This window comes from Choloepus didactylus, chromosome 10 (genome assembly GCF_015220235.1).
Source record: "Choloepus didactylus isolate mChoDid1 chromosome 10, mChoDid1.pri, whole genome shotgun sequence".
Classification (NCBI taxonomy): Eukaryota; Metazoa; Chordata; class Mammalia; order Pilosa; family Megalonychidae; genus Choloepus; species Choloepus didactylus.
Window position 1 is genome coordinate 51,355,105 of NC_051316.1, and position 25,042 is coordinate 51,380,146.

The 25,042-nt window shown below is 33.3% G+C and overlaps 1 protein-coding gene across 6 annotated transcripts in view; it reads right to left on the bottom strand.

Moving 5' to 3' along the window:
• RFX3 (regulatory factor X3) overlaps nt 1–25,042 on the bottom strand; it is a 364,760-nt gene that overhangs the window by 95,178 nt on the left and 244,540 nt on the right. For 5 of the 6 annotated variants that reach the window (XR_005210807.1, XM_037798627.1, XM_037798626.1 and 2 more), the window contains exon 5: nt 8,810–8,884. The exons of the other annotated variant lie outside the window; for it this stretch is intronic. Coding sequence is in view for 4 of the 5 variants with exons in the window: in XM_037798627.1 (XP_037654555.1) it covers nt 8,810–8,884 (75 nt within the window). In the remaining variant the exon portion in view is untranslated. The remainder of the gene's footprint in view (nt 1–8,809; nt 8,885–25,042) is intronic. 6 annotated transcript variants of the gene reach the window in all.

The following is a 25,042-nucleotide window of genomic DNA, read 5'->3' on the forward strand; positions in this document are numbered from 1 at the left end:
GCAAAAGAGATAGAGGCTGTAAAGGAAGCACTCGGCATGTATACGGCAGAAATCAAAAGTTCAAAAAAACTACTAGTAGATTCTATGGAAATGAAAGGCACAACACAAGAGATGAAAGACACAATGGAAACATACAACAGCAGATCTCAAAAGGCAGAAGAAAACACTCAGGAACTGGAGAACAAAACACCTGAAAGCCTACACGCAAAGGAGCTGATGGAGAAAAGAATGAAAAAATATGAGCAACGTCTCCGGGAACTCAAGGATAAAACAAAGTACAATAATGTACGTATCATTGGTGTCCCAGAAGGAGAAGAGAAGGGAAAGGGGGCAGAAGCAACAATAGAGGAAATAATTAATGAAAATTTCCCATCTCTTATGAAAGACATAAAATTATAGATCCAAGAAGCGCAGCGTACTCCAAACAGAAGAGATACGAATAGGCCTACGCCAAGACACTTAATAATCAGATTATCAAATGTCAAAGACAAAGAGAGAATCCTGAAAGCAGCAAGAGAAAAGCAATCCATTACATACAAAGGAAGCTTCATAAGACTATGTGCGGATCTCTCAGCAGAAACCATGGAGGCAAGAAGGAAGTGGTGTGATATATTTAAGATACTGAAAGAGAAAAACCACCAACCAAGAATCCTGTATCCAGCAAAGCTGTCCTTCAAATATGAGGGAGAGCTCAAAATATTTTCTGACAAACAGACAATGAGAGACTTTGTGAACAAGACACCTGCCCTACAGGAAATACTAAAGGGAGCACTACAGGGTGATAGAAGACAGGAGTGTGTGGTTTGGAACACAATTTGGGGAGATGGTAGCACAACAATGTAAGTACACTGAACAAAGGTAACTATGAATACGGTTGAGGAAGATGGGGAGCATGTGAGACACCACAAGAAAGGAGGAAAGATAACGACTGGGACTGTGTAACTTGGTGAAATCTAGAGTATTCAACAATTGTGATAAAATGTACAAATATGTTCTTTTACAAGGGAGAACAAGCAAATGTCAACCTTGCAAGGTGTTAAAAATGGGGAGGCATTGGGGGAGGGATGCAATCAGCATAAACTAGAGACTGTAACTAACAGAATCATTGTATTATGCTTCCTTTAATGTAACAAAGGTGATATACCAAGGTGAATGCAGATAAGAGGGGGGACAGGAGAGGCATGTTAGACACTAAACATTGGTGGTATTGTCTGATTCTTTATTCTACTTTGATTTAAGGTTATTTTTCCTTTCGCTGCTTCCTAGCTGTCATTTTTTTTTCCTCTTTCTTTTGCCTCTCTACCTTCTTTGACTCTCCCTCCTGCCTTGTGGAAGAAATGTAGATGCTCTTATATAGACAGTGGTGAAGTTGGCGAACACATAAATGTATGACCATGCAGAAAACCATCGATTATTTACTTGGGATGGAATGTATGGTGAGTCAACAAAACCATATTAAAAAAAAAATGGGTTGATGACAAAACTTCGAGGGCAATATACTGAGTGAAATAAGCCAGACACATTAGGACAATTATTGCAGGGTCTCACTGATAGGAACTAATTACAATATGTAAACTCATAGACATGAAATATAAGGTACCAAGATATAGGACGAGGCTTAAGAATGGGGAGTGGTTGCTTAGTATGAGCAGAAGGTTCAATTAGGATGAACTTAAATGTTTGGAAATGAACAGGGGTGTTGGTAGGAAGATGTGAGAATAACTAACAGCGCCAAATGGTGTGTGAATGAGGTGGAAAGGGGAAGCTCAGAGTCATATATGTCACCAGAAGGAAAGTTGGAGGTCAAAAGATGGAAATGTATAAAACTGAATCCTATGGTGGGCAATGTCCATGATCAACTGTACAAATACTAGAAATCACTTCATGAACCAGAACAAATGTATGACAATACAATTAGAAGTTAATAATAGAGGGGCATATAGGGAAGAACTATATACCTATTGCAAACTATATACTACAGTTAGTAGTATTTCAACATATTTTCATAAACAGTAACAAATGTACTATATCAAAACTAGGAGTCAACAATTGAGGGGGGTTGGTTAGGGATAGGGGAGGATTAGATTTTCCTTTTCTTTTTTTCTTTTTTCATCTTTCACTTTATTTCTTGTCTGGAGTAATGAAAAGTTTCTAAAAATTGAACAAAAATTAAGTGTGATGGATGCACAGCTGTATGAGGGTACCCAGGGGCAAGTGATTGTACACTTTGGATCTCTGGATAATTGTATGGTATCTGAACAATCTCAATAAAAATGAAAAAAAAAAAAAAAACTATGGAAGCCAAAGAATTCATTTATTGAGCACCAACTAGTGAGCCAGGCAATGTGCTAGGCAGTTAGTGATATAAACATGAATGTGATCTCACCTGTCCTCTAGAAATTTACAGCCAAATACTAAAAATGATATGTTAACTCTAATATATTAAAGCATTTCTCCATTTTGCTAAACTATTTTAAAATTTCTGATCAAAGAACCAGAACTTAAGACTTTTAAAATAATAAGAAAATCATTATAAATATTTTTAGAATCATTGCCTTTAACCACGACAACAGAATTTTTGAGAACTATTTTAATTTCAAATATTCCTCATATACCTTATGTAATAAAACTTACGTCACTAAACCCTTAATGATTATTGACTTAGAGAATAGGGCCACTGAGTCTCAAGATAAAGCAGAATACTTTGAAAAATAAAATTAATATTCTGGTTAGCAATATTCTCTGTAGGCCATAAATCATATGAATATGCATATTTAAACATATATATTGCCTCTGTAAGACATAAAACCCTCCCCTATAAAATTTTTAAAAGATTACACAAAACAAGCAGCATTCATTTTTCTAATGTCTAAAAAAATATTGTAGGTCAAAAAATTATTCTGATATGACTCACCTGCAGCTTTACTGTCAGTAAACAAGTTTTCTAGAGGTACTCAAACATGTTCTGAATATTATAAACGACATATAGAACAGGTTCATTCATACTTATTCACTTACGGTGAAAGAGAAGAGGTAAATTGATAGGGAATTTAAGTTACAGAGGCCCAGACCAGTATTTTTCCTACAAGAGGTCAGGTTGTTTCTTTGGGTTTCTTTTTAAATTGTAAGAGTGTTGATTATGAATGCAACCGAGGGAGACTACACTCAAAATGCAGTAATACCAGCCTGGCTTATATTTCATCCACAGGCCTCAGCAACTGGAAGCACTGTTTTCTCACCTTAGTGGTGTTAGGGCAGCCCTAGTGAACAATATTGCACAGAAGTGCTGGCTTTTGTTTTGTGTACATATACTAAATAGAGCAAGAGTTGACTGCCTTCCATTACTATTCTTAATATATTAAAGAAAATAGCACAGGATTTTGGTATAAAGGAAACACCAAGAAAAAATTCCCAGAAAGTCAGAGAAATAAGAACTGTAAATAATTTTTGGAAAAGAGTAATATTTTGCAACTGAACTAATCAAATGTACATATCCACCAGCATGGAACACAAAATATGTGTAAGTTTAAAATGCCAAAGAAATAAGTATATGCAGATATATGTATCCTCATAAAATAATGCCTACTGTCAAAGGAATAAAAGTACGATTTCTCAACAAGGTTGTGTGAAAAAAATCAATATTCCTTCCTTTGCTAATGATGATAACAGTCAGCTATCTAGGAAATTTAATTTAAGAGAGTATTTTTTCAGAAATGGAAAATAATCAATTTTATAACATGAACTTTATAGCCAAAAGTATACAAATAATTAAAATAGATCTGATGTGAAACTTTTAATAGGATAGAAAGCAAATGAAAACAATTACTTAGCCAACCATATAAAAATTTTCTGAAAACTACCTTAATGGTGTACTAGTTTTCTTGCAACATTTAATTACTTAAAAGTAAAGACAAACATCTGAAAATGAAAGCTTACTAATTTCTCAGGATCAAGAAAGGATCTAGTAGAGAAAAAAGTGTATAAAAGAATTTTAAAAAGCAAATCTGATAAAATATTTCAAGGGTACTAATACAAAATGCTTTTTATAAAAGGGAAAAACAGTGCAAACAAAGTTCAATACAAAATATTTTGAGTCCAAAGGTATGTTTACATATACAAAAGTTAATCAGATAATTCTTAATAAAAGAAAACTTTTCACAGAAATCATGAGATAATTATACTAAAAGTTGGTTTAAACTACTCAGAAGCCTGAATAATATTACTCATGGCTAAATGGAATAATTCAGAGAAAATGAAGCTTCTATTGTGTTTGTTATATGGTTCCAAAAGGTTAAGCAGTTTTACAAACTGATTGTTCTTATTATACAGTTTCACTTTCTTAAAGAGTCTTTATTCCTAAACCACTTTTTTTTTTTTTTTGATCTGAGATTGCATGTAATATATATACAATAATCACTAGTCGGTTTGAAAAATTCCACAAGAGTGGGTAATTTTGTAACTATAACTTTGATGGTAGGAAAGTTACATTTTGCTCCCAACCCCTTGTTCCCAAGAGGAGGAACCTTTATTCCTTATCAGAGCCTGGAAGTCAAAGGGAGGTAAAAAGTCCTGAAAGGATGAAGACTAGGCTGTTGCAGCTAGGAAATTGGCCAGTCACTCTGCCATGGAGAAAACTCACCGTATAAATGGAAACTGATTTAGGACCTACCAGATAAAATGATGAGATTTAGCTGGGGTTTACAATCTGCATCTTTATAAGACAGTATTTAAACTTTAGGCTTTGACACAATGATGACATTGTAAATCAGACATCTGAGTTTAAAATATTAGATTAAAAAACATTAATTTTATTTTAAGAGAAACTTGGAAGCTAAGTGTAACCTAGAGGCATACATGCCTGTTAAAAGGTGTATTGTTTCTTTAGGTTTTGTCTTTAATAAAAAGTATTTGGATGCAAGAATTCAATACCTTAACATTTCAGTAATTTTGAACTAAACTGTTACTTCTTTTAGTTTTTTACAAAATGTCTTGTAAAATGTTTGTTTACATTTATGATTTAAAAGCCCTTAAAATACCATAGGAACTTTTAACCTTTATCTTTAAAACCTGATTATTCTACTAATGAACAAACATAAAAGCTCATCTAAGGATAGAAACCAAGATAATTACATCAATCAACCTTTGCATTTAATCTGTATTAATCAGGATAGATTAAGAAAGACGAACGGTTCCTATTTTTCCCAAAGGGAAATACTGATTGACAAATTAAAAAAAAATATATTGCATTCCTCAATTAACATCTAAATGAAACATTTGGCATTTTTTCCCAGATGGATTATTATCCATCAAGATTCATTTTAAGTGCTGTTCACTGATGATATGCATTTTGTCAGGCCTTATTTCTTCAAAACTTATATTTATAATACAGCAGAGTCAAGAGAGACTGTGTATAAATCAAAGGTTTTGCTTTGAGCTGAGTATATTTTAATAGCTAAAACAGCAGCAAAACCATGAAACAATTATTTACTGGATTCTGAAAAGCATATAAAATACATGCCGAAAGCTTTTTTAATATACTTTAAATAGAATTTAATAAAAACATGCAAGCTTTAAAACTATCTGAAAATTGGTAACAATTGATTTAACATACCTAAATTCAAATTTACAATCTAAAAATATCCCAAATTGGATACAATACAACCATTACATGACGATTTACATTACTTACAACTGAGAAAGAGTATAAAATAAAGTCTGCATCAAAGTTGAATTAAGATATTCTAATTTAGTTTAGACAGAGTAGACACTATTTGCCCTGGCATCTTCATATACAAAAATTTATAACTAAAAATAAATTTAAGTATATTTTACTATACTAATATATAGAATTCTGTAAAACCAAATGAAAAGCACAATTCTAAAAATTCAAGGAAATGAATGATGTCACCCTTGGCTAGAGTCTTTCAAGAATTAGACCATTCAGTTAAAAAAAAAACAAAAGTTGTCTACTCTTAAAGCTGCAGGCTGCAAATAAGGTACATGGGAAAGTGATAGAGTGACCATACACACTTTAACTTAAATGCTGTGGAAGAAGAACACCTTCTACCTACAGTGCTCCCACACAGAATCAGTAAATGAACTCTGAAAATAAAAGAAGCAATACAATGATTTCATGAGTCCCCAAATAATAAACACACACATGGTTGGCAAAGGTATCTAGAATACTGAAAGATAAGGTCCATTCCCTTCTATTCCTTGTTTCTTACATTAGTTCATTTAGCAAACTACTGAGCACCTATTATGTACCAGGCACTGTTCTAGTACTGGGGGGAACTATCTTGTCATTAGTAAGATGAATTCATGTTCACTTCAAAGAATCTCACAAAGCTCAAATAATTTTATATTATGGCCTATATAATGAGGTGATAAAGGTAACACAGTTTATTGACATTTAAAATATTAACAACTTAAAAAAAAATTCACCACTATATAATTGAAAATCACAGTTAGGTTCACAGAATTGAAAGTAGCTCTAGCAGATGGTTTTCAACTAGAATGCACAAAATGGCTTATCCAGCTGTTTGGGCAAATATAATAAAATGAGGAGCATCACTAACTTCCCAAGGACAAAAAGACAACAGGATCTTCTTAGGTGTGTAGGGAGAAACTAACCCTCACTAACTGGTCAGCAGAACGCAGATCAGGGTAGGATGCTGAGGAGGTTTCAATACAATTGGCAAGTCCTTTCTCCACTGTTTACATACCATCTGTAGAATCATTTGTATATCTAAAGACTTGACTATAAATTTGTTTTTGAATGAACTTAGCTGTATTTTAGAGATGTAATAAAAATGAATCAGGAAAGCTAAAGAAAGATTATCCACTGCATTAGCAACATTTGCACCCACTCTTTCTATAAACTGAAAAGCCTCTGGCAGTTGTAAATAGTATGAATAAGTTTCCATACTATGTGATAAAAAATATGGAGTCATGTATTAAGAAACATTTCTCTGTTGTTCATGCAGCTTAATCCATACATTCATTAACATTAAATATTACTTTATGAATTCTACAAGAGAAAAAAACATAATTGTAAACATTTCAAAAACAACAAATAAAAATATAGAAAAACATTTTCTTTACATTATTCTTCATGAAAATACTAATTGAGATGGGTAATTAAAGTTAAATTTCAATTAAACATATCATATTTTACTAAACTGTATATTTCCCATATAAATGAAATGTGAATTGATTATCAAAGCACAACTTCTTAGAAGTCCATAAGTTCAAAAAGAGTAACTGGAAACTTCAGGGTTTTTTTCCTTATGTTTCTGCACATTTGTGACTGAAAGTGAAGAATATTTTCATTTGCCATTTTCAAAACACAAACACCAGAAGTCATCACCCTCTTCCCACACTAACAGGATTCAGTAAATCAGCTTTTACACACAACCACAGATTCACATCAACACAAAAGGGATATACTTAGGAAAAATATAAAAGAGTGACATACTGAATAGAAATACAAATTTTCAGAAAGGGAAAAAACATCATGTTCCTTATATTGCTTCAAAAAGAAGGGCCAGAAGATAGACTATTTTAAAATTTACAACTATAATCTTCACCAAAATAATAGGCATTCTCGAAGTTAACGAATCCATTTTTTTTGCCATGATACTTCCCTTTAAAAAAGAAACAAGACAAAATACTGCATCTAAAAACAAATTGTATATTTACAATACAGCAAAGGTATTTAGTGTTATTTTGTAATATTAAGTTTTAATGTTTAAAAATCCAAATATGTAAAAAGCATAGTTAAAATAATTTCTATGAGCTAAAGGTTTTAAGTTTACTGAAAAAATAATTTATTTCATTTGGGATGATTCAATTTTAGACTTTTCAGTAACAGAATATGGGGAAGAATTAAGAAATATTAATAATTTTATCCCTAAATTTAAGAACATACTGTCACTGGAGAAGGGAAACTCTAATTCTTACTAAATGTCACTAACATAGGTTAGCTTATAGGTCTTTTTACTTTTCTCCATATATTCAGAAACCACCTTAACAAAGTAATTTTAAATCAGCATTTGCGTTGGTTTCCCAAATTTGAAGTTGATGAAAATGTTTATAATTTCACAGAACTTTTATTATCCCTCTCACACTTACCAGTGTCATAGTGATGCTGCATCTGATATCAGTTAAAAGCTTTAAGTAATAATAACAGTAATTCTGTTTTATCTAAATTATTGGCAATTTAGGCTTATCTCTGCCTCATTTCTTCTTTTGGTCCACATCCATTTCTCTTTAGATCTTAGTTTCTGAGCTCATATTATGTAGCTATTTCTTACCCACTTTATATAGTTTTACTGGTAAATAAACCTTTTCAAACAATTTACTATTGAATTTAGCAATCAGAATTTTTTCCACTTAAAGAATATTACTGTTCATACAAATAGATATGACTATTTTTCTGTCTCAGATCAGGAGATACAGGTTATAAGCATTTACTCCATAGTAAATCATTGTTAAACTGAGAATTTTTAAACATTTAAAATCCCCATTATTTACTTTTACAAATAAATGGCAGCTTGCCTTTAACTTAAAAATGTTAGATCTATACCAAAACAATGCAAAAACCTAGTAAAGCAGTATATTGGGGCTCTATTTTTTAGATATTCCACTGTAAAAATAGACATTAAGTGATAATGGAGATAATAAGGGGCTGAGAAAGGAAGGTTAAGAAGCAAAATAAATATGCAAATAAATAAAACAAGCATTTAGAGGCAAGCAACACATGCAGAACAAGCAAGAGATTAGTTTACATGAAGAGAAGGCAACTTACATGGCTGTTGAGAAGAGAGCTTCTGTGAGTGGACAGACCGTCAGACTTTTGCAGCGTCTCAATCGCCATTTCAATCTGATAATAGATGTCATTAAAAAAAGGGCTCAAGACAAGATAGTAATAAAAAGCTGAACAGAGAAATTTTGATAGATTCTTTAAAGTTCAATTTCTTCTTCAATGGAGGCTAATGAATAGCTCTCACTAAATGTGAATGTTCCCCTCCTTCCCTCCACCCCCAGAGAATAAAACAAAAATATGCACACTAATAATAAGCTCAATCACAAAAGTAAACCTTTTTGAACATTCTGTAATTATAGTCAGAACGGAGATCTGCAAAGCAGGAACTCCAGTTGATTTTTCTCATTATGAGAAAACATTCTTGACTTTCACAGTTCAAAGTCACAGATGTGGGATAGAAACCACTTTCTATACCCTCATGCCTCAAGAGTATTTAATATTTGTTTTATTCTGTCATGAAAGAAAAATCCTACTGCATATTGGGTTTTTAAAATGCATTAAAATTTTAATGCAAGTGAGCAAAGATACCTTCACTAATGTTCAAAAAGCTACTAAATTTATCTCTTCTTCTCTTAATCCTGTACTAAAATTTGGAAGTGGAGGATTATCAGTATGAACAAATATTAAGATGTAACCATGGGTGTGGTGGTGAGGCAGAGATATCAGAAATGACAGCAGAAATGAAATGTAGAAGAGAAAAATAATTCAGAGCCAACAAAGAAAAGGGGCAATCACAGAAAAACTTTCTTCCATATAACCTCAGCATGCCATGAGCAATCATAAAACCTTCACTGATTAAATAGCGGGTGACAATAGTAAATATAATGAACTCTAGATAAACTTCTTTTTAAAGACATATATCTTTTAGGTCCTGGCACTATAACACAATCCCTAAAAATAGGTTATGAGTACCATATATTTGGTTATTGGGCTATAGTAACAGTATAAGCCAAAATAAAAAAAAAATCATATTATACAATTTAAAGAAGAAAATTGATTTCATTATTTATATTTTAATAATCTGATCAAATGAACAATTCAGTATAGGAAGTTATAATAATATTTTAATGTTTTACACAGTCTTTAGTTTACATCAGCTATGAAAATTGATGATGCCTTGAGTTTTAATATACTGCCTCCTCCAAAAAAAATCTTGAATGGTAATATCCATAGCAAATCTATCAAGTTACTATTTTTTTTATGATGGAATAATACAACTACATATGAAACTTTCAGTATCAATAATATCAACATTAAACCTTTCTCCTAAATTATTTGGTAAGTAATAATTTTAAATTTACTTTATATTATTTTCCCAGTTACTGCTTCTTCCATAGTTAATTAAAAAAATGTAATCCCAAGAACATGTGAGATTAATTGTAGAAAAATATTCTTAAACTAGATATTAAATTATTTCATAAGAAGACATAATTCTAATTCTATTGTTAAATTCTATTAATTTTTTTTAGATCACAAAATTAAGTAAACTGGTTTCTAAATACTTCTGTCTGCCAAATGGGATGTTAATGCAGTTTATCATTATACTTGAAAGTAAACTGAAGAGAGTGATATTGCACAAGTGAAAAAAATATATTGTAGAAGAAAAAGTAATGTAAATGTAATGATTAAACAAACATTTTACCAAAAAGGTTAAATTGTAAAAACTGTAAAGGATCTCAGTATTGCATTTTTTAAAAAGGCATTAATAAAACGTTGTTGCTCTCAAAGAGAAAACACACAGTTCAGAAACCTATTTTTGCTCAAAATTTAAGCAAAGAATTTGCTCAAAAGTCTAATTTGCTAAAATGGCTACATTTTCTTTAAAGTTTGACGGTGGAGAATTTGAGGTAAGATTTCAATCCACTAAATAAAAATAAAATGATCTGTATCTTGTGATTATGTAGGTTTGGATGAAAGATTAAAGTTATCAAAAGCAGAACAGCTAAAAAGCAGCACAGACGGAGATGCCTACCATCTTGGTTTGTAAACCAGCAGTTTTAAGTTGGATAAACTGGCATTCCTTCTGGGAAAAAAATTGGAAGATCTGCTTTTATCACCGAAGTTGCTACCCTCTGGTGGTCCCATATTTCCAAACAATTCCCTAGAAGGCCAGGTTGCTATGAAATGGCCCTCTTATTTCTAACCAGTTTTTGAAGAGCTCTGAAAGAGGAGGAAAAGGGAGAGACATATCTGGGTCAAAATGTGTTCCCTAGAGACCCATTTTCTAGGATGCCTTGGATGTCAACAATTTTGGTTCTCCTATGTGTCACTCTGTAAAACTGGTAATAAATGGGCTTTTTTGTTGTTTGTTTTTGCTATGATAATCTTTTGCCAAAATTGAGTTAGGCTTGGGTTGAATTTGTGGAGCCCTGGGGAACAGAAAAGAGGAAACATGGAATGATAGGATAGCCGCGAAACAAACCAGCTACACAGCAAGCATGCTAGAGTCTATACGGAAACCCAGTTTTCCAGATACCCATTAATTCTCTGAGGTCCATTAATTAGTCCAAAGGGATAGCTAGAACAGTTTGTTACTGCCTAGGTGATGAGAAGCATACAGAAAGAGTTAACTCACATTTATCATATACATTAAATAAAATCATGGAAGGAAATTCCAATCTCATGAAAGGATCACAGCCTTGATTGTGTATTTTAAAGGACTTTATTTATTACACAGTAACTGTGTATGTATCATATACAAGGTAATGTTTAGGAAACCATGATAAAAAAACTTCTTAATCCTTAAGAGAGAAAAAGTATACACTCATATATATGTATAAATTCATAATTATACGAAAAAGATTATAGGTGACAAAAATAAAAGTACAGTTCAGAAAAGAAGAAGAAAATGAAAACAGCATTCTAACTTTTGGGGGAACCTTGGTCCTATTCTCAGGATCTGATGAAAGCTGTGGACCCTCTACTTAGAAAAATTTAATACATTTACAAAATTCTGCATTCAATTTCGTAGTTTATAGACTACTCAAATTTAGAACTCAGTGCTGTAAAAGATGGAAGAGTATCAGTGGATAGAAGCCAGGGAATGGGTATTCTAGGAAAGAATAGCTTCAATAAAGTGAGGAAGCAAGAAAGCACAGGGAGTGCCCATATTTGGGGAATAACAAGGAGTCCAGTTTGTCTGTAGGTTGTGGTATGTATAAGGAATAGTCTGAAGTGAGGCTGAAAAACAAAGTTGGAATTATATCTTGGTGGGTGGAAGTCAGGGAAGAAGCAATGCCATTAGAAGAGGTTTCAAGGGAAGTATGTAGCTCTTTAAAAAATGTCAGTATTCAGGTAAAGCCAGGAGATGGGTTTTGCAAGGTATAATGGATGGTGACACTAGTAGGGTTAAGGGTTAAAACAGGAAAGGTCTGAAGTAGGCCCAGTAAATGTTTATGGATAAAACTGAAGCTTTCAGGAACAAGAAAATGAGAAGAGATTAACACCCATAGGAATATGTTATGAGGATGGAGGGAAAATGAGGGTGAAAGAGAGGATAGAGGAGCAATTTAAAAATTGGGAAGAAAAGTAATAAAGAGACAGATTTTTATATTATAGAGTTTTACAGGATTAATCAGCTCTAAAATGGATTCCTGATGTCACTCCTATCAATTAGCCCATGATTTGGTCTTGCCATAGTTTCACAGGGTTAAGATCTATGTATATGGGTAGGGGCTGTATAGAGGGACAGAGAGATGGAATGCAAATTGGCTAGATACACTTCAGTGAACTAGGATAAATTTCTATGAGGACCATCCAAATTTAATTATGAAATTCATTTGTTAACTTTTCCCTTTTGTAGATCAGATATTTAAGCAAATATCTGTTCATGCTTCTAGGGTTTGACCAATCACAAAAGAGATGGCACTTCAGCATTTTCACTTAAAATACCGAGACCAAAGTATACTGGTGAGATCATATGCTTGCAGCTTACTGTACATATTTAAAAAACTAAATTCAATCCTTAGGAGAAATTTATAAATTCTCCTAGGTAGAATTATACTTAATCTACTAAATGATATTCCATAATACCTACAACTGTCATATCTAAGATACAAAATGATGATCAACTAAGAACAGATGGAAAATTTGCTTAAAAGTAGGCTCACTGATACAAAAGATTATTGGCCTAAATATTCAATGTGATACTCTCATATATTCATTAAGGAAATGTTTCTAATTTCAACAAAGATATTATATACTGTGGCTCCATGCAGTAAAAATGATTGAATAGCTAGATTACTAGCTAGCTAGAATTTAAAAGTGATTCACAGTTGAGGAATTTGTAGGTTAAAAAAGTAAAAATAAGATAAATAAAAACTTCCCTTCCTCCTAGTATAAACAACTATGGTACCTGCTACTGATAACGTAAACTTGATTAGACTAGTAAAGTTTTATGTGATTTCATTCCATTTTAGCAAACATAAAACCCCAAGAAGTGGTAGCCCTATGAATATGAGTGAGTAGGCTGTGTTTGTGTGTGTGTGTGTGTGTGTGTGGACAGTATGACAGAGAGAGAGAATGGTTGCAAAGATTTTCAAAATAGAAACTTGTTAACCAGAAGCTCACAATAAATCATGGGCTGACTGGTAGAAGTGACACAATGGGTCTATTTATATACAAGAAACTACAATATATGTATATCTGCAAGTAATTAAAGAAATACCAGGATGAACTAAATGTTACTGGAATATACAGGAAGGGGATAATTACTCTTTACTTGTTTGGTTAGAAAGAGAGCACGGGTAAGGAGGTTTTTTAGTAGCAAACTAACAAATAATGCCAGGAATTCTGTTGGGGCAGGTCACTGAACATTTTAGGCAGAGCAAGCAGAATGAATGAAGGTACAGAGATAAGGTGGCACAAGGCATACCTGGGGAAGAGTAAGAATGACTGAAGCCTAAAGTTCCTCTAGGGGTATGTAAATTGAGTTAGAAAGACAGACTGTAATTTCTTGGCCAGTATCTTCAATTAAATAGGATAAGGGTCATTGTTGAGATGCTTTGAGTAAGGGAAGTGATCTGATCTGATAGTATTTTATATGTTAATCTGGGAAATAATATAGGAAGAGAGACTCTAGAGACAGGAAAACCACCTTGAAAGCTATAGCAATAGTCCAGGATCAAGGTGAGAGCCTAGTAATAAGGTAGCAGTGAGAATGAAAAGGAATGAATATAAACACACTTTTAGAATTACAGACCTAAAAGGCAGGGAGGCTTATGCAAAAAGCTTGACAATGCCTTCTTTCTACTTGAACACAATAGCCTTTATTTCATCACTGTGTGATTAGGACATTTCAAATATGCATAGAAAACACACTGACATGAATAGATTCTGAAATGTTTTCTTGTTCATTTTTCTACTGCATGAGCTTTCATCTAAGAATACTGATCATTTTGTTATTGAAATTTCAACTCTAGTACAAAGTATTGGTAAACCAGATTAGCAAAAGGCCCAACTACAACCTGAAAATCAGACTAATTTGAGGCCTCAGTAAAGTCTTTCTTCTTGAGGGTTGCTCCTCTCTACATGTATCTTTTCTTGTCTTAGATTCCTTTTCATTTTTAAAAAAGTGTCCTTGTCTTTTTCTATTTAATGGTAAAGAGTTAAATAATTGTGCTTTTTTAATGACTAAAGGATTCATGTGTTTCTTTTTTCCATTTTAAAAGTGGACATGGGAAATATTTTCCATTTCTTCCTTAAACTAATTCAAAATTACTGCACATTCTTTTGATTATTGATGCTCCTGCATTTATTTTAAAAACACTAATTCTCTGAATTAAGATATAGTTCCCAGTTGCAACTCATTAAATAATTGTCCTATAATTGAGCCAGTTATGGAAACACCCTCTGCATGTTTCTTAATGCTGGGATACATGATGCTTGGGAACTTACACTGGTTTATGACGGCCCTGGACTACTGCCTTTTATCTAGATAGAAGGTTTGGCAACTCCCCTGATATCAAATGGTGGGATACTTCATTTGAGTTGAGATGTTCAGCCTAGAGAGACAGGCTTATAGAGCATTAAGATTATTAGAGTGAGTAAGACTTAGAAACTCCTCATGTGAAAGAGCAGCTAGGAAACTGATATCCATTCGAACCCTTATTGGCACAAGATTCTTAGAAAAATTGGAGTAAGAAACCCTTGGCAATATATTTAAAATGATTTAAACCCCGTGGAGTCATCTTCTGAAACAAGATTACCAGAAAATGGGAACTTATTCTGAGTCTGGTTGTCAGCCAAAGATGGGAAATCTTGGTTCAGAGCTACGGAAAGCCAGTATCATTGCCAGGGGCTGGCTGATGAAGAGGATTGTGCATAGCGTTTTAGATAGTTCACTGAAATGTTAGAAGAGTGGCAGACCTCTGAGGCAGAAAGTGATGATCAATGAAAAGTGTGCAGAGCCCAGCCTTAGGAAGTATGTCATCCAAACACTTTAAATGCTATTCTGACACAATGCCCAAGTTTGAAAGGTTCAAGCACAGGTACAATGGAGAACTTCCTACATTCATATGCCAGGCTTCTGACTACACATTAACAAAATAAAAAGACTTCTCCCCAACATGGGTGTTAAAGAGACTTGAAAGACTTTGTAGTGTACCATAGGCAAAGATGCTATGGAGCATCATGTGAAAAATCACACCTGGTTGTAGCAAGTTGCTGAGGGGGTTATAATGAAGACTGTTCAGAGAAACTTAGACTTCATCAGCGAGTGCAGTAAGCTTCCAGAATTTATGCTTTAAATGAAGAGAGGGAGAAGAGTGGGAGGTAACGCCAGTTACTATGAGGAAATCATGTTTGGGATCAGAGCAGCAGTTAGGAATAAGAGAATTAAAGTACATATGGGTGTGATTCGGCTCCCCTAAATGAACATTAAATTCCAAAAGGAAAGAATCACAGGGAATGGATAAGTGGGTTTCCCTTCATTGAGCAAAATTATCTCCATACTATGCCTAGAGAGCTGGTTAGAGATTACAGTAACTAAATTCACTTCTGTTGTAGAAAGTAGTTTGGGCTCAAATATGATAAAAATATGACCACACAGCAACAAGCAGACCTTAATTTTTGTAGGGTAGATTCAAGAAAAAATTCATAGATTTTAAGGCAGAAGGTACCCACATTTGTTTTGAGTATAACAAATATGTACATCTTGTGGTAGAACTCTATCGGTGAGGAAACTTTCCATGATTTCCCTGGAATGAGGAACAGAAAGTCAGAAGAAGCCAGGGGGATGTTATACTTGACTCTCAGGATTGAAAAAAAAAAGTTCAAAGGAGCTCCTGAAAAGATGCAGCAACCCTATTGAGGAAGGATCTGAAGTGAGTAGGGGCATGTCCTACCTGATAGGGGAGAGAGACACAGTATGAGAGACTCACAGCTTAAAGTTCAGGCTGAAACTCCCTTCTGGTCATTCAAATGCTAATGTCGCCTGTAGGAATCAAGGATGGTAAACAGTATCCGAGCAGCCAGGGCCACTTTGAGGCTTGTCTGGTATCCGACCAAGAATCAGCATCCCAAAAAAAGGGCCTTAAAGAAAATCCCACACACACAAGCCCTTAGGAAAAGAAGATGGAAGTGGGGAGATGAGGGTTCAAATGAGGGCTGGATGCCAAGTAAATTTTCTATTTGTAATTTCTTTTCTCATGCTCAAAGAAGAGATCAATAATTGTATTTTTTCCATGGGAGTGAATATTTTTCTAAGAGGAAAATGTAATAAAAAAAAAATAAATCCTTTTTTTCCTGTTATTTATAATTTCCTGCTGCCTTCTAAGGAAGGAGAGTCCTTACAATAGGATGGCCCCTTTTTTGGTGGAGTTGCAACCAGACTTAAGTAGCATGCTAAAGGGTTGAGAGATTTTAAAAGGCCAGAATGATCCCAGATCTGGGAAAACTGGAGGCAAATGACCTTTGACAGAATGAATGGAAAGGCAGAGAGGACAAAGTGGTACAAAGAGGCTTGGTATAACTGCTTTAGAGAGCCTTCAGCTCTCTTCTCTACAAAATCTTCAGTAAAGTCTATGCCATTCACTTCTGGTACAAATAATGGAGACTTGCTGGGGAAGAGGTTTCATTTAAGGGCAGCTGATAATGACAAAAAGGTAAACCTCAGTCTGAAATGCAGGGACACGTGAAGAAGGGCTGAGTCGTATATATGAGTGATGAGGGGCAAAAAGAGGCTCCCCAGGACTTGTGATTTATGACACATTGATGCACATCTATGCAAAGGCCCAAACAGAGTATCATATAATATGTGGACAATTAGGACTTTCTCTTAATGAATTTATTGACCAGTCATTCCATTCCATGCTAACAAGACAGATGGAAAAAGAACAATTATATCATCCTCTTTGTTATCCTTATAGGTCAGGGCATATTCTCTTGACTCTGAAATGTCTTTTTTATCTTTCTTTTCAAAGAATAAAGGTCAAGACGGATATGCTCAACTATCACTATAATTAAGATGGTCTCATGGTAGAAACTATTTCCTTTCTAGAACTGTTCAAGAAAGTGATGTGAAAATAGAAGTAATGGTAAAATGACTTATGATTTACAGGGCCTTTTCTACATTAGTTCTTATTTGATCTTCACAGAAACTTTGTGAAACAGGAAAGGCAAGCAATAGTATCTAGTTCTTACAAATTAGAAAACTAAGTCTCTCTGGGATTGAGGCGCTTTCTTGAGATTACATAGACAGGTATTACTATGAGATTGAAATCCAAGATTTACTGCTTTAAAGTCAATATCATTTCTAGTATATACAAACATGTCGTGAATATAAAGTGCCCCCAAATATCTCAAATTGTTTTAATGAAACCATCTTATAAGAGTGGCAGGTTAAATTAAAATTTGCTAAATGATTTAAACAAGATTCAACTTTCCATTAGGACAGGGTTTATATATGATTGATAAACATTACTTGAAAATGATTTAAAAGTGATCAAGTTACAAGGCAAGAAAAAGTTTTAAATGGATAGATGAATTTTAATCATCATAAAAATAGTCACCCTGGCATAATGATTGCATTTTCTTGTTAATGCAAGTCACTACGCTAACCTCATGAGCAGCATGTTCTCAGAGAAACAGCACTCTACTTCCTAGGGAAAATGACAGCAAATTCTTTAGAGAAACCCAAGGCAGAGGATATATTTAACACTGCAAATTTCCTCTTGGGTAATCTCTTCTGAACTCTAGGACTTTAAAACTGATTTGCATTTGAGATCAGGTAAGACATAAACATTTGTACTTGGTGGCTTTTGTTCAAAAAAATGGTAATTGTGATGGCTGGCAGGAGCATGTAGCCAGCACCCTTACACCTGTTTGAAATGACAGTCTGCTGTTGTGGGTGTGTGGGGGGTTATTTTCAGTAGTAATCATTGCAACCATGAGCAACAAAGGACAGTATAAAAAAAAAAAAAAAAAAGACAAAAAAAGAAGACGACAATAGAGACTCTGTACTCAGGTGTCTCAACTATGTATTGCTACTACTTTGATCTCCTCTCCAATTTGTCCAAAGCAGTAATTTTGAAAACATAAGGTACAACCTGTTACATGTTATGAAATCAATTATGTGGGTTCTAACCAGCAATTAAAAAAAGTTAAAGAAAGAAATAGAGTAGAAGATATCAGAGTTCATTGCACACAATATGAGTATTGTTTTATGAAGCTTTGGTTGCAGTCGTATGTATATGAATGTGTGTATGTACATAGATGTCCACTTATGTATGTATATATATGAGTGCCAGGCCACAATGTAAACATAGTTCTTACTGTAGGTTGTAGCCAAAAAACTTTGCCCCTGCACTAAGCAGTTCAGCCAGTTCCCTTCTAGTCACTGGATCTCTCCTTCTAAGAATCTACAGTCTGTCTCTTAGGCCCAGGAAGCCCTGGCAAATGCAGAAAAAAACACCCCCACTCAAGCTAAGGCTCTACCTATGATACTGCTCTTTAAGTCATATATTCAGATTATATAGAACTCAGCACGTGAATATATTACCTCCATTGTTATGCTGAATAGAAGCTTAAATTATGAGAGATCCAGGACAGGATGTTCTTCTAACTCTTAAAAAAATAAAAATTTCTGGGAAACACACCTAGCCAGCTTTGCTTTTCATTTCCTAAAGTAACTCAAGAAGAATCCTTGATCTTACACATTAAGCATTTAAAGCACTGAAGTCTTAGGTCTTGTAAATGTTTAACCATGTGAAAGCTTTTCCTTTCTATTCACTGATAATTTTATGACATCTAGAGAACATTTTTAAATTATTATGCTTTCAACCTTAAGCTTTGGCAATTTGGTACCACCTGAAGCTATTCTGAAATATTTATGGGAAAAAACATTTGAATAAGAAACCTGCATCAATGGAATGTGTTCTGAGAACATTTGATTGGTTTAAATTCGGGTGGTGGGTTAAAATCAAGACTGTTTGTTTCTTTTCCACTTCCTCTGAAATCTCCTGGGTTAGGATTAAGTGATGGGATTTAAGGCAAAGTTCTTTTCAAATGGTCTCTCTGCTTTTGGCAGTTTATTCTGAGTACTAAGAAAATTTTCACTTTTAATTTAGTATATATAATCACTAAAACAGAGGTTTTCTCAATGTGTCATCCTGGACCAGCATTATTAGAATTACCTGGGCACTTGTTAGAAATGAAAATCCTCTGAGACCCCACCCCATATCCTGAATCAAAAAACTCTGGGGTTGGGGAGAAGCAATCTGTGTTTTAACAAATGCTCCAGACAATGATGCACACTCAAGTTTGAGAACTATGGCACTAAAACATGATAAAAATTAATTTTTTTTGTTTGCCAGAGTCAGACTGTAAATGCCACTTAACAGAGAATAAGTTGAGAGATAATGGGCATTCCTACAATGTTTTTATCTAATCTTACTTAAGGGTGGTTTGCAGCCTGCCTATTTGGATTTTTGCTGCTTTTTCAAACTCTCGCTACCTAACCTTTAAACAATTGTGCAACACATGTTAGGAAGCACAATTTTGGTGAATTTAAAATCAATCAATTTACGACATATTAACAACTGTAATTTAAAAGTATACTGTGATGGAAGAGAGGATGAAACTAACCAATTAAAAGAAGTCTAGGGGCTATTTATGAATTCCCTTTTTTTTCCCTTGGATGATTAGGTCCCTTCAGTGCTGAGACTAGCTCCATTTGTCATTTGAGTAAACCTTCATATTCATTAATATATACTGCCGGGTCAGTAGTGATTACTTAAATTTTTGAGGAAGTGAATGACTAAATAAGTCATTCAGACTCTAAGCACATGAATACAAATATAAAACATTCACTCTCACTCCAAAATTCTGCCTAATAAGGAAGGCTCTAAAAATGTTAACAAGGTTAATGCTAAATTTTAGTCTCTAAACTTAAACAATCTAATAAAAGAAGACTTTATATGAAACCATGGATTAGTTTGAATCGTGACACCTCACAGGAAATCTTTATACTGGGCACATTAAGAAAGGGTTGTTTCAGCTACATGCATTTGGGGAACATGAACAAATGTACATATTTTATAATCATTAATAGCTTGTCTAAGTGTTAAAAATATTACTGTTTTGAATAGATAATATTTACATGCTTTATTTTTTTCATGTATCCTTCTATAGCTATCTTAATATTTACATAAGCATATACAAATGTATGTTTCTATTTACACACACACACACAACCCCTTGCTTTTTCATTTAACAACATATCTTGGAGACCTTTCCATACAAACGTAAACATATGCTGCCTCACTCTTTTTAAGGTCTATAGAATTCCACTGAATGAATGCACCAAAATTTATCGAACTATTTCCCTGCTGATGGACAATTAGGCTTTTTCCAATCTGGTTCTCTTTCAAATTACTTTATAAAGAACATAGCTGTTTATGCAGGATTGCACATATATAAAAGTATTAACATTAAGACAAATTCCTAGAAATAGACACACTGGGTGAAAGAATATGTGTATTTTCAATTTTGATTATAATTTCTACGTTGCTCTCCAATACTGTGCCAATTTAGCTTCCCATCAGCAATGAATGAGAGTGCCAGTTTCCTTACACCCTTGCCAAAGCTTACTTTTTTTTTTTAGCTTTGCCTGTATAAGAGATGAAAAATGGTATAGTTTTTTAGTTTTGCTTTTCATTTCCTTTTCAGTGAACTGCATATACTTTCCCCATTTGGGGTCTTTTTATTGATGATGAATTGTAAGAGTGGTCTACATATTAAGGAAGTTAGTCCTTTGAATATAATATCTCAAAACTTTATGCCCCGTTTGTTGTATCACTGATGCCTTTGTTTATTGTGGCTTTTGTTATACAGAATATTTTTATATTTGTGTACTTGAGATTGCCAATATATTCTTAATATCTTCTGGATTTTTCATCATGCTCCCATACTCTTAAGAGAATAATAATAAAACACATTTTTCCACCATCCAAATGAAATTAATTTTAGTATAATAAGTAATGTATGGAACCAATCAAATTTTCTTTTCTAAATGATTATCCAGTTGTCCCAAACATCATTTATTGATAATTCATCATTTCTCCACTAACATGCAATGCTACCTTCTCATAAACTATACCCCCATATGCAATTTGCTCTATTTATAGTCTCCATTCTACTTGTTGGCCTATTTACATGCCTACACAATTCTGTTTTAATTAGTACAATTTTATAATGTTTTAATGACTGGTAGGGCTGTTTTATCCCCACCATCCCCCCACTGTTTTTCTTTATACAAAATTTTCTTCTAGGCTATGTTTAAAAGAGGCTGAAAGCCCCTGTCATTCTGTTTGTCTTAACCTTCCAGTTTATCAAGATTTCTAGGAGTGGAATGTCTTATAGCCTTAACCATAAAATTATTACCTCTAGATTTTATCACCTTCAACACTGGAGCAATGTAGAACTGACTGACAGCTGAATGGGATCTAGATGAAGCAATGGAGACTACAAGTCACTCAAAGTCCTGTTTTATTAAGTTCTTTGAAAATGAGGTCCCAGAACCTTTAGTTAATTTAGGAGTTAGTGCAGGAAGCAGAAGATTCATGGTACTCTGCCTGAGGAGTATCATTTGAGGAGTGACATTGGCTTGCAAAAACAGGACATAGGAAAATAGAAAATGCTAAGATCATAATGGCCATATACGATTCTGCTAAAATAAGTTGAAAAAGTGTTTGTTTGTTTTTTTAAATCAGAGGCTTGTTGGAAGACTAAGTAAATTACTCAAAATAGAGATTATTAATATTTCTGTAATACAATGTAAGAACTGTGATTTATGCATAATTTATGCATACTTCTAACCTAAATTTTTTTTCTTTCGAGCATACTCATATATGATAAACAGAAATTTTCATCTCATATGACTGTATTGCTTTTCTACCTCTATATCACCGTACGTAAATTATTTTATCATTTTTTTCCCTTTGATAAGACAGATGGGCAGTTCAGCTCCTTCTACTGTAGTCATTTCCCATAAAACTAAGAAAGTCACTCATATATTAAAATTTTAAAAATCTCTAAGCATAATGTTAGGTGAAAAAAAAACAAGTGACAGTAATTCTTGCTAACATTTGGGTAAAAATAACGGTAATGAGAGAGAGAAACAGGGAAAGTATCATTCTGCTTGTATATACATAGAACATTTCTAGAATGATACTACTTGAAGAAATTTGTAATACTGGTTGCTTCTAAGGAAGAGAACTGGGAAATGAGTGAGAGGAAGACTGAATTATACACTTTCTTATCTCTTTTGAATGGTCACCATAAGAATGCAAAACTAATTCATACAAATAAATAAATAAATAAGAATAAAACAAACAGCAATTGGTACCACTTCAACAAAGGAATAAGAAGGTGAAAATTTGGAGTGGGGTGGGGGGTGGAGGTAAACATACTCATCTTTTTGGAAAAATCAAGTGCTTATATCAAATCCATACACATGTAAACCCCAGGATATGGGAATGAAAGCATCTACAATTCAAGAATTCTTCACTGTTTTATAAATTATATAAGCTGGGCCAAACTAACTTATGCAGCAGCAGATGGATGTTTAAAATCTCCCCCAATAACTTAAAAAAATACAATATATTACATTATCAAAAGAGGTATAGGAGATATGAACAATAATAATTCCAAACATTTCCCTTGTGCCCCACAGTGGGCTCTAATTTTAACAACAGCCATTTAACATATATTATTTCTAAATGTATACACATACAGGTGCCAAAATTAAGTTTCACACCACAGTCTTAAAAATGTTTAATGTAATCCTATTTAGTTATCAAGAAGGAAAAAAACTCCATACATAACCATATAATTAAAAGAATAAGAAAGCTATTTAATGGAGGAGTAAATAAAGCTACTTAAAGCAAATTGCTAATTGTTGTACAGTCTGGTTTTAAGATAAAATGCATTGCAATGAGCATAAAAATACCACCAACTACAATCACAGATTTTTTATCCTCAAATGCAAGTTGTACTCAGCTTCCAAAATTCTAAAATTCTATAAATTACATAGTTACATAGAAAAATGATGAGGAAAAACACATTAGAGTTTCAGAAGAATTAAGACAGAGAAAGAAACATTATGGTCATGTAGTAAGAAGGAAGGTCAAAGTACAAATGAGTTGAGAGTTATGACTGTAGCCAACTCTTCTACTTTAATGTTTACGTGCTACTGAAATAGTAACAATAAATAGACACCTAGCATTAATTTTATGAAACGTGAAACATTTATTCATGTTGCAACTTACTGAACCCATATCTGATTAGAGGCCAACGAAAATGCTACATAATCTTTTTGAAAATTCCCATCAAATACTATCAGCAGAAAATGCCTTTTAAATCTATGTGTGTGTTTGTATGTATGTATGTATAAATAAGTATATATTTCTATATTTAAACACATATGGATTCTATTGATCAAATAAAAGAATACAGTAAGTAAAAGGAGAAATAGTATTTTGACCCAATCTGAATATTGGTAATTTGTACCATAATATGTTAATCATATAAATTCTAATTTGTTACCATGATAATCTTATGAAAAATGCTAAAATTTCTGTGTACCTGAAAACTGAAATAAAATTTATAATGCATAAGCCAGAAATGAAATACTAAAACAGCTTTATTTAAAATATTTTCTTCATTTGACATTATAAAACTTAAAGTAAATCATATGCTCAAAAACTCTCTGGTTATGATTCAGAGATCCTTTTGTATAAGAAAGATGATTTTACATTGAATATTAGACTAGGTAAGAAAATATTTCAAGTGCTAAATATTTCTCAATTTACTAATATTTCAGCAATGGCTTCAATTTCAAATCATTAACTTTTTTACATTAGCATATCTTTAGACATTGATTTGCACAACAGGGTAAGCTTTTCTGTTTGGCAGGAAATTATTCCTAATAAATTTAAAGTATTTCTGTATAGATACAAGTCAAAAGTAAGAGCAAGTCAAGGCAAATATGGAAGGGAACCTTGCTACTCAGGAAATGAGTAAAGGCATTTGGCTTATACTGTTCCCAAGTATCAAAATTTGTTTTCACATCAACTGAATTTAGGTGAATTAACATACATTCACTTAATTCTAGGCTCTTAAGGGAAGGCCCACCTGACTCTTTCCTAGTCAGGAATTTTGGCCACAGTATAGGCCACTCCTACATAGTTGCTTCATCCATGGCAATAGGTCAAACACTAAAGAATAACCAGAAAAAGTGAACTAATATGGCACAGACTGTTCAATGTTTGGAAGGAAATGGCTTGAGTCTTGGGCAACAAGTCATTAAAGATTTGTGCTCATAAATATCATTTTGTATGGTTCTACAGTGAATTGGAAAAAATATGTGAGAACAAGCAAATTCCTTCTAATGATATGCCACCTACTAAAAGACTGATTTCTAAGAGTTGAAACAACCCAAAATCTTCAATTTTCTAACATTTGGCAAGAGGAGGATGGTAGGAAATCTTCAATAGTTTTCATGGTGCTTAAACTTTGTTATTCTACTACAGTAACAGATGTAAAATTATAAAATGAGATTCACAACCTCACTGTGGATCAAGCAGATGAAGATCTTCAGTGCAATTGAGAAGGGGCTCTAAATCAAATATAAATGTTGGTAATAAGTGCAAAGAAACACAATAAACACCAGCTGATGTATATTTAGACAAGTACACCACTAATTGAGTGGGCTTTGAT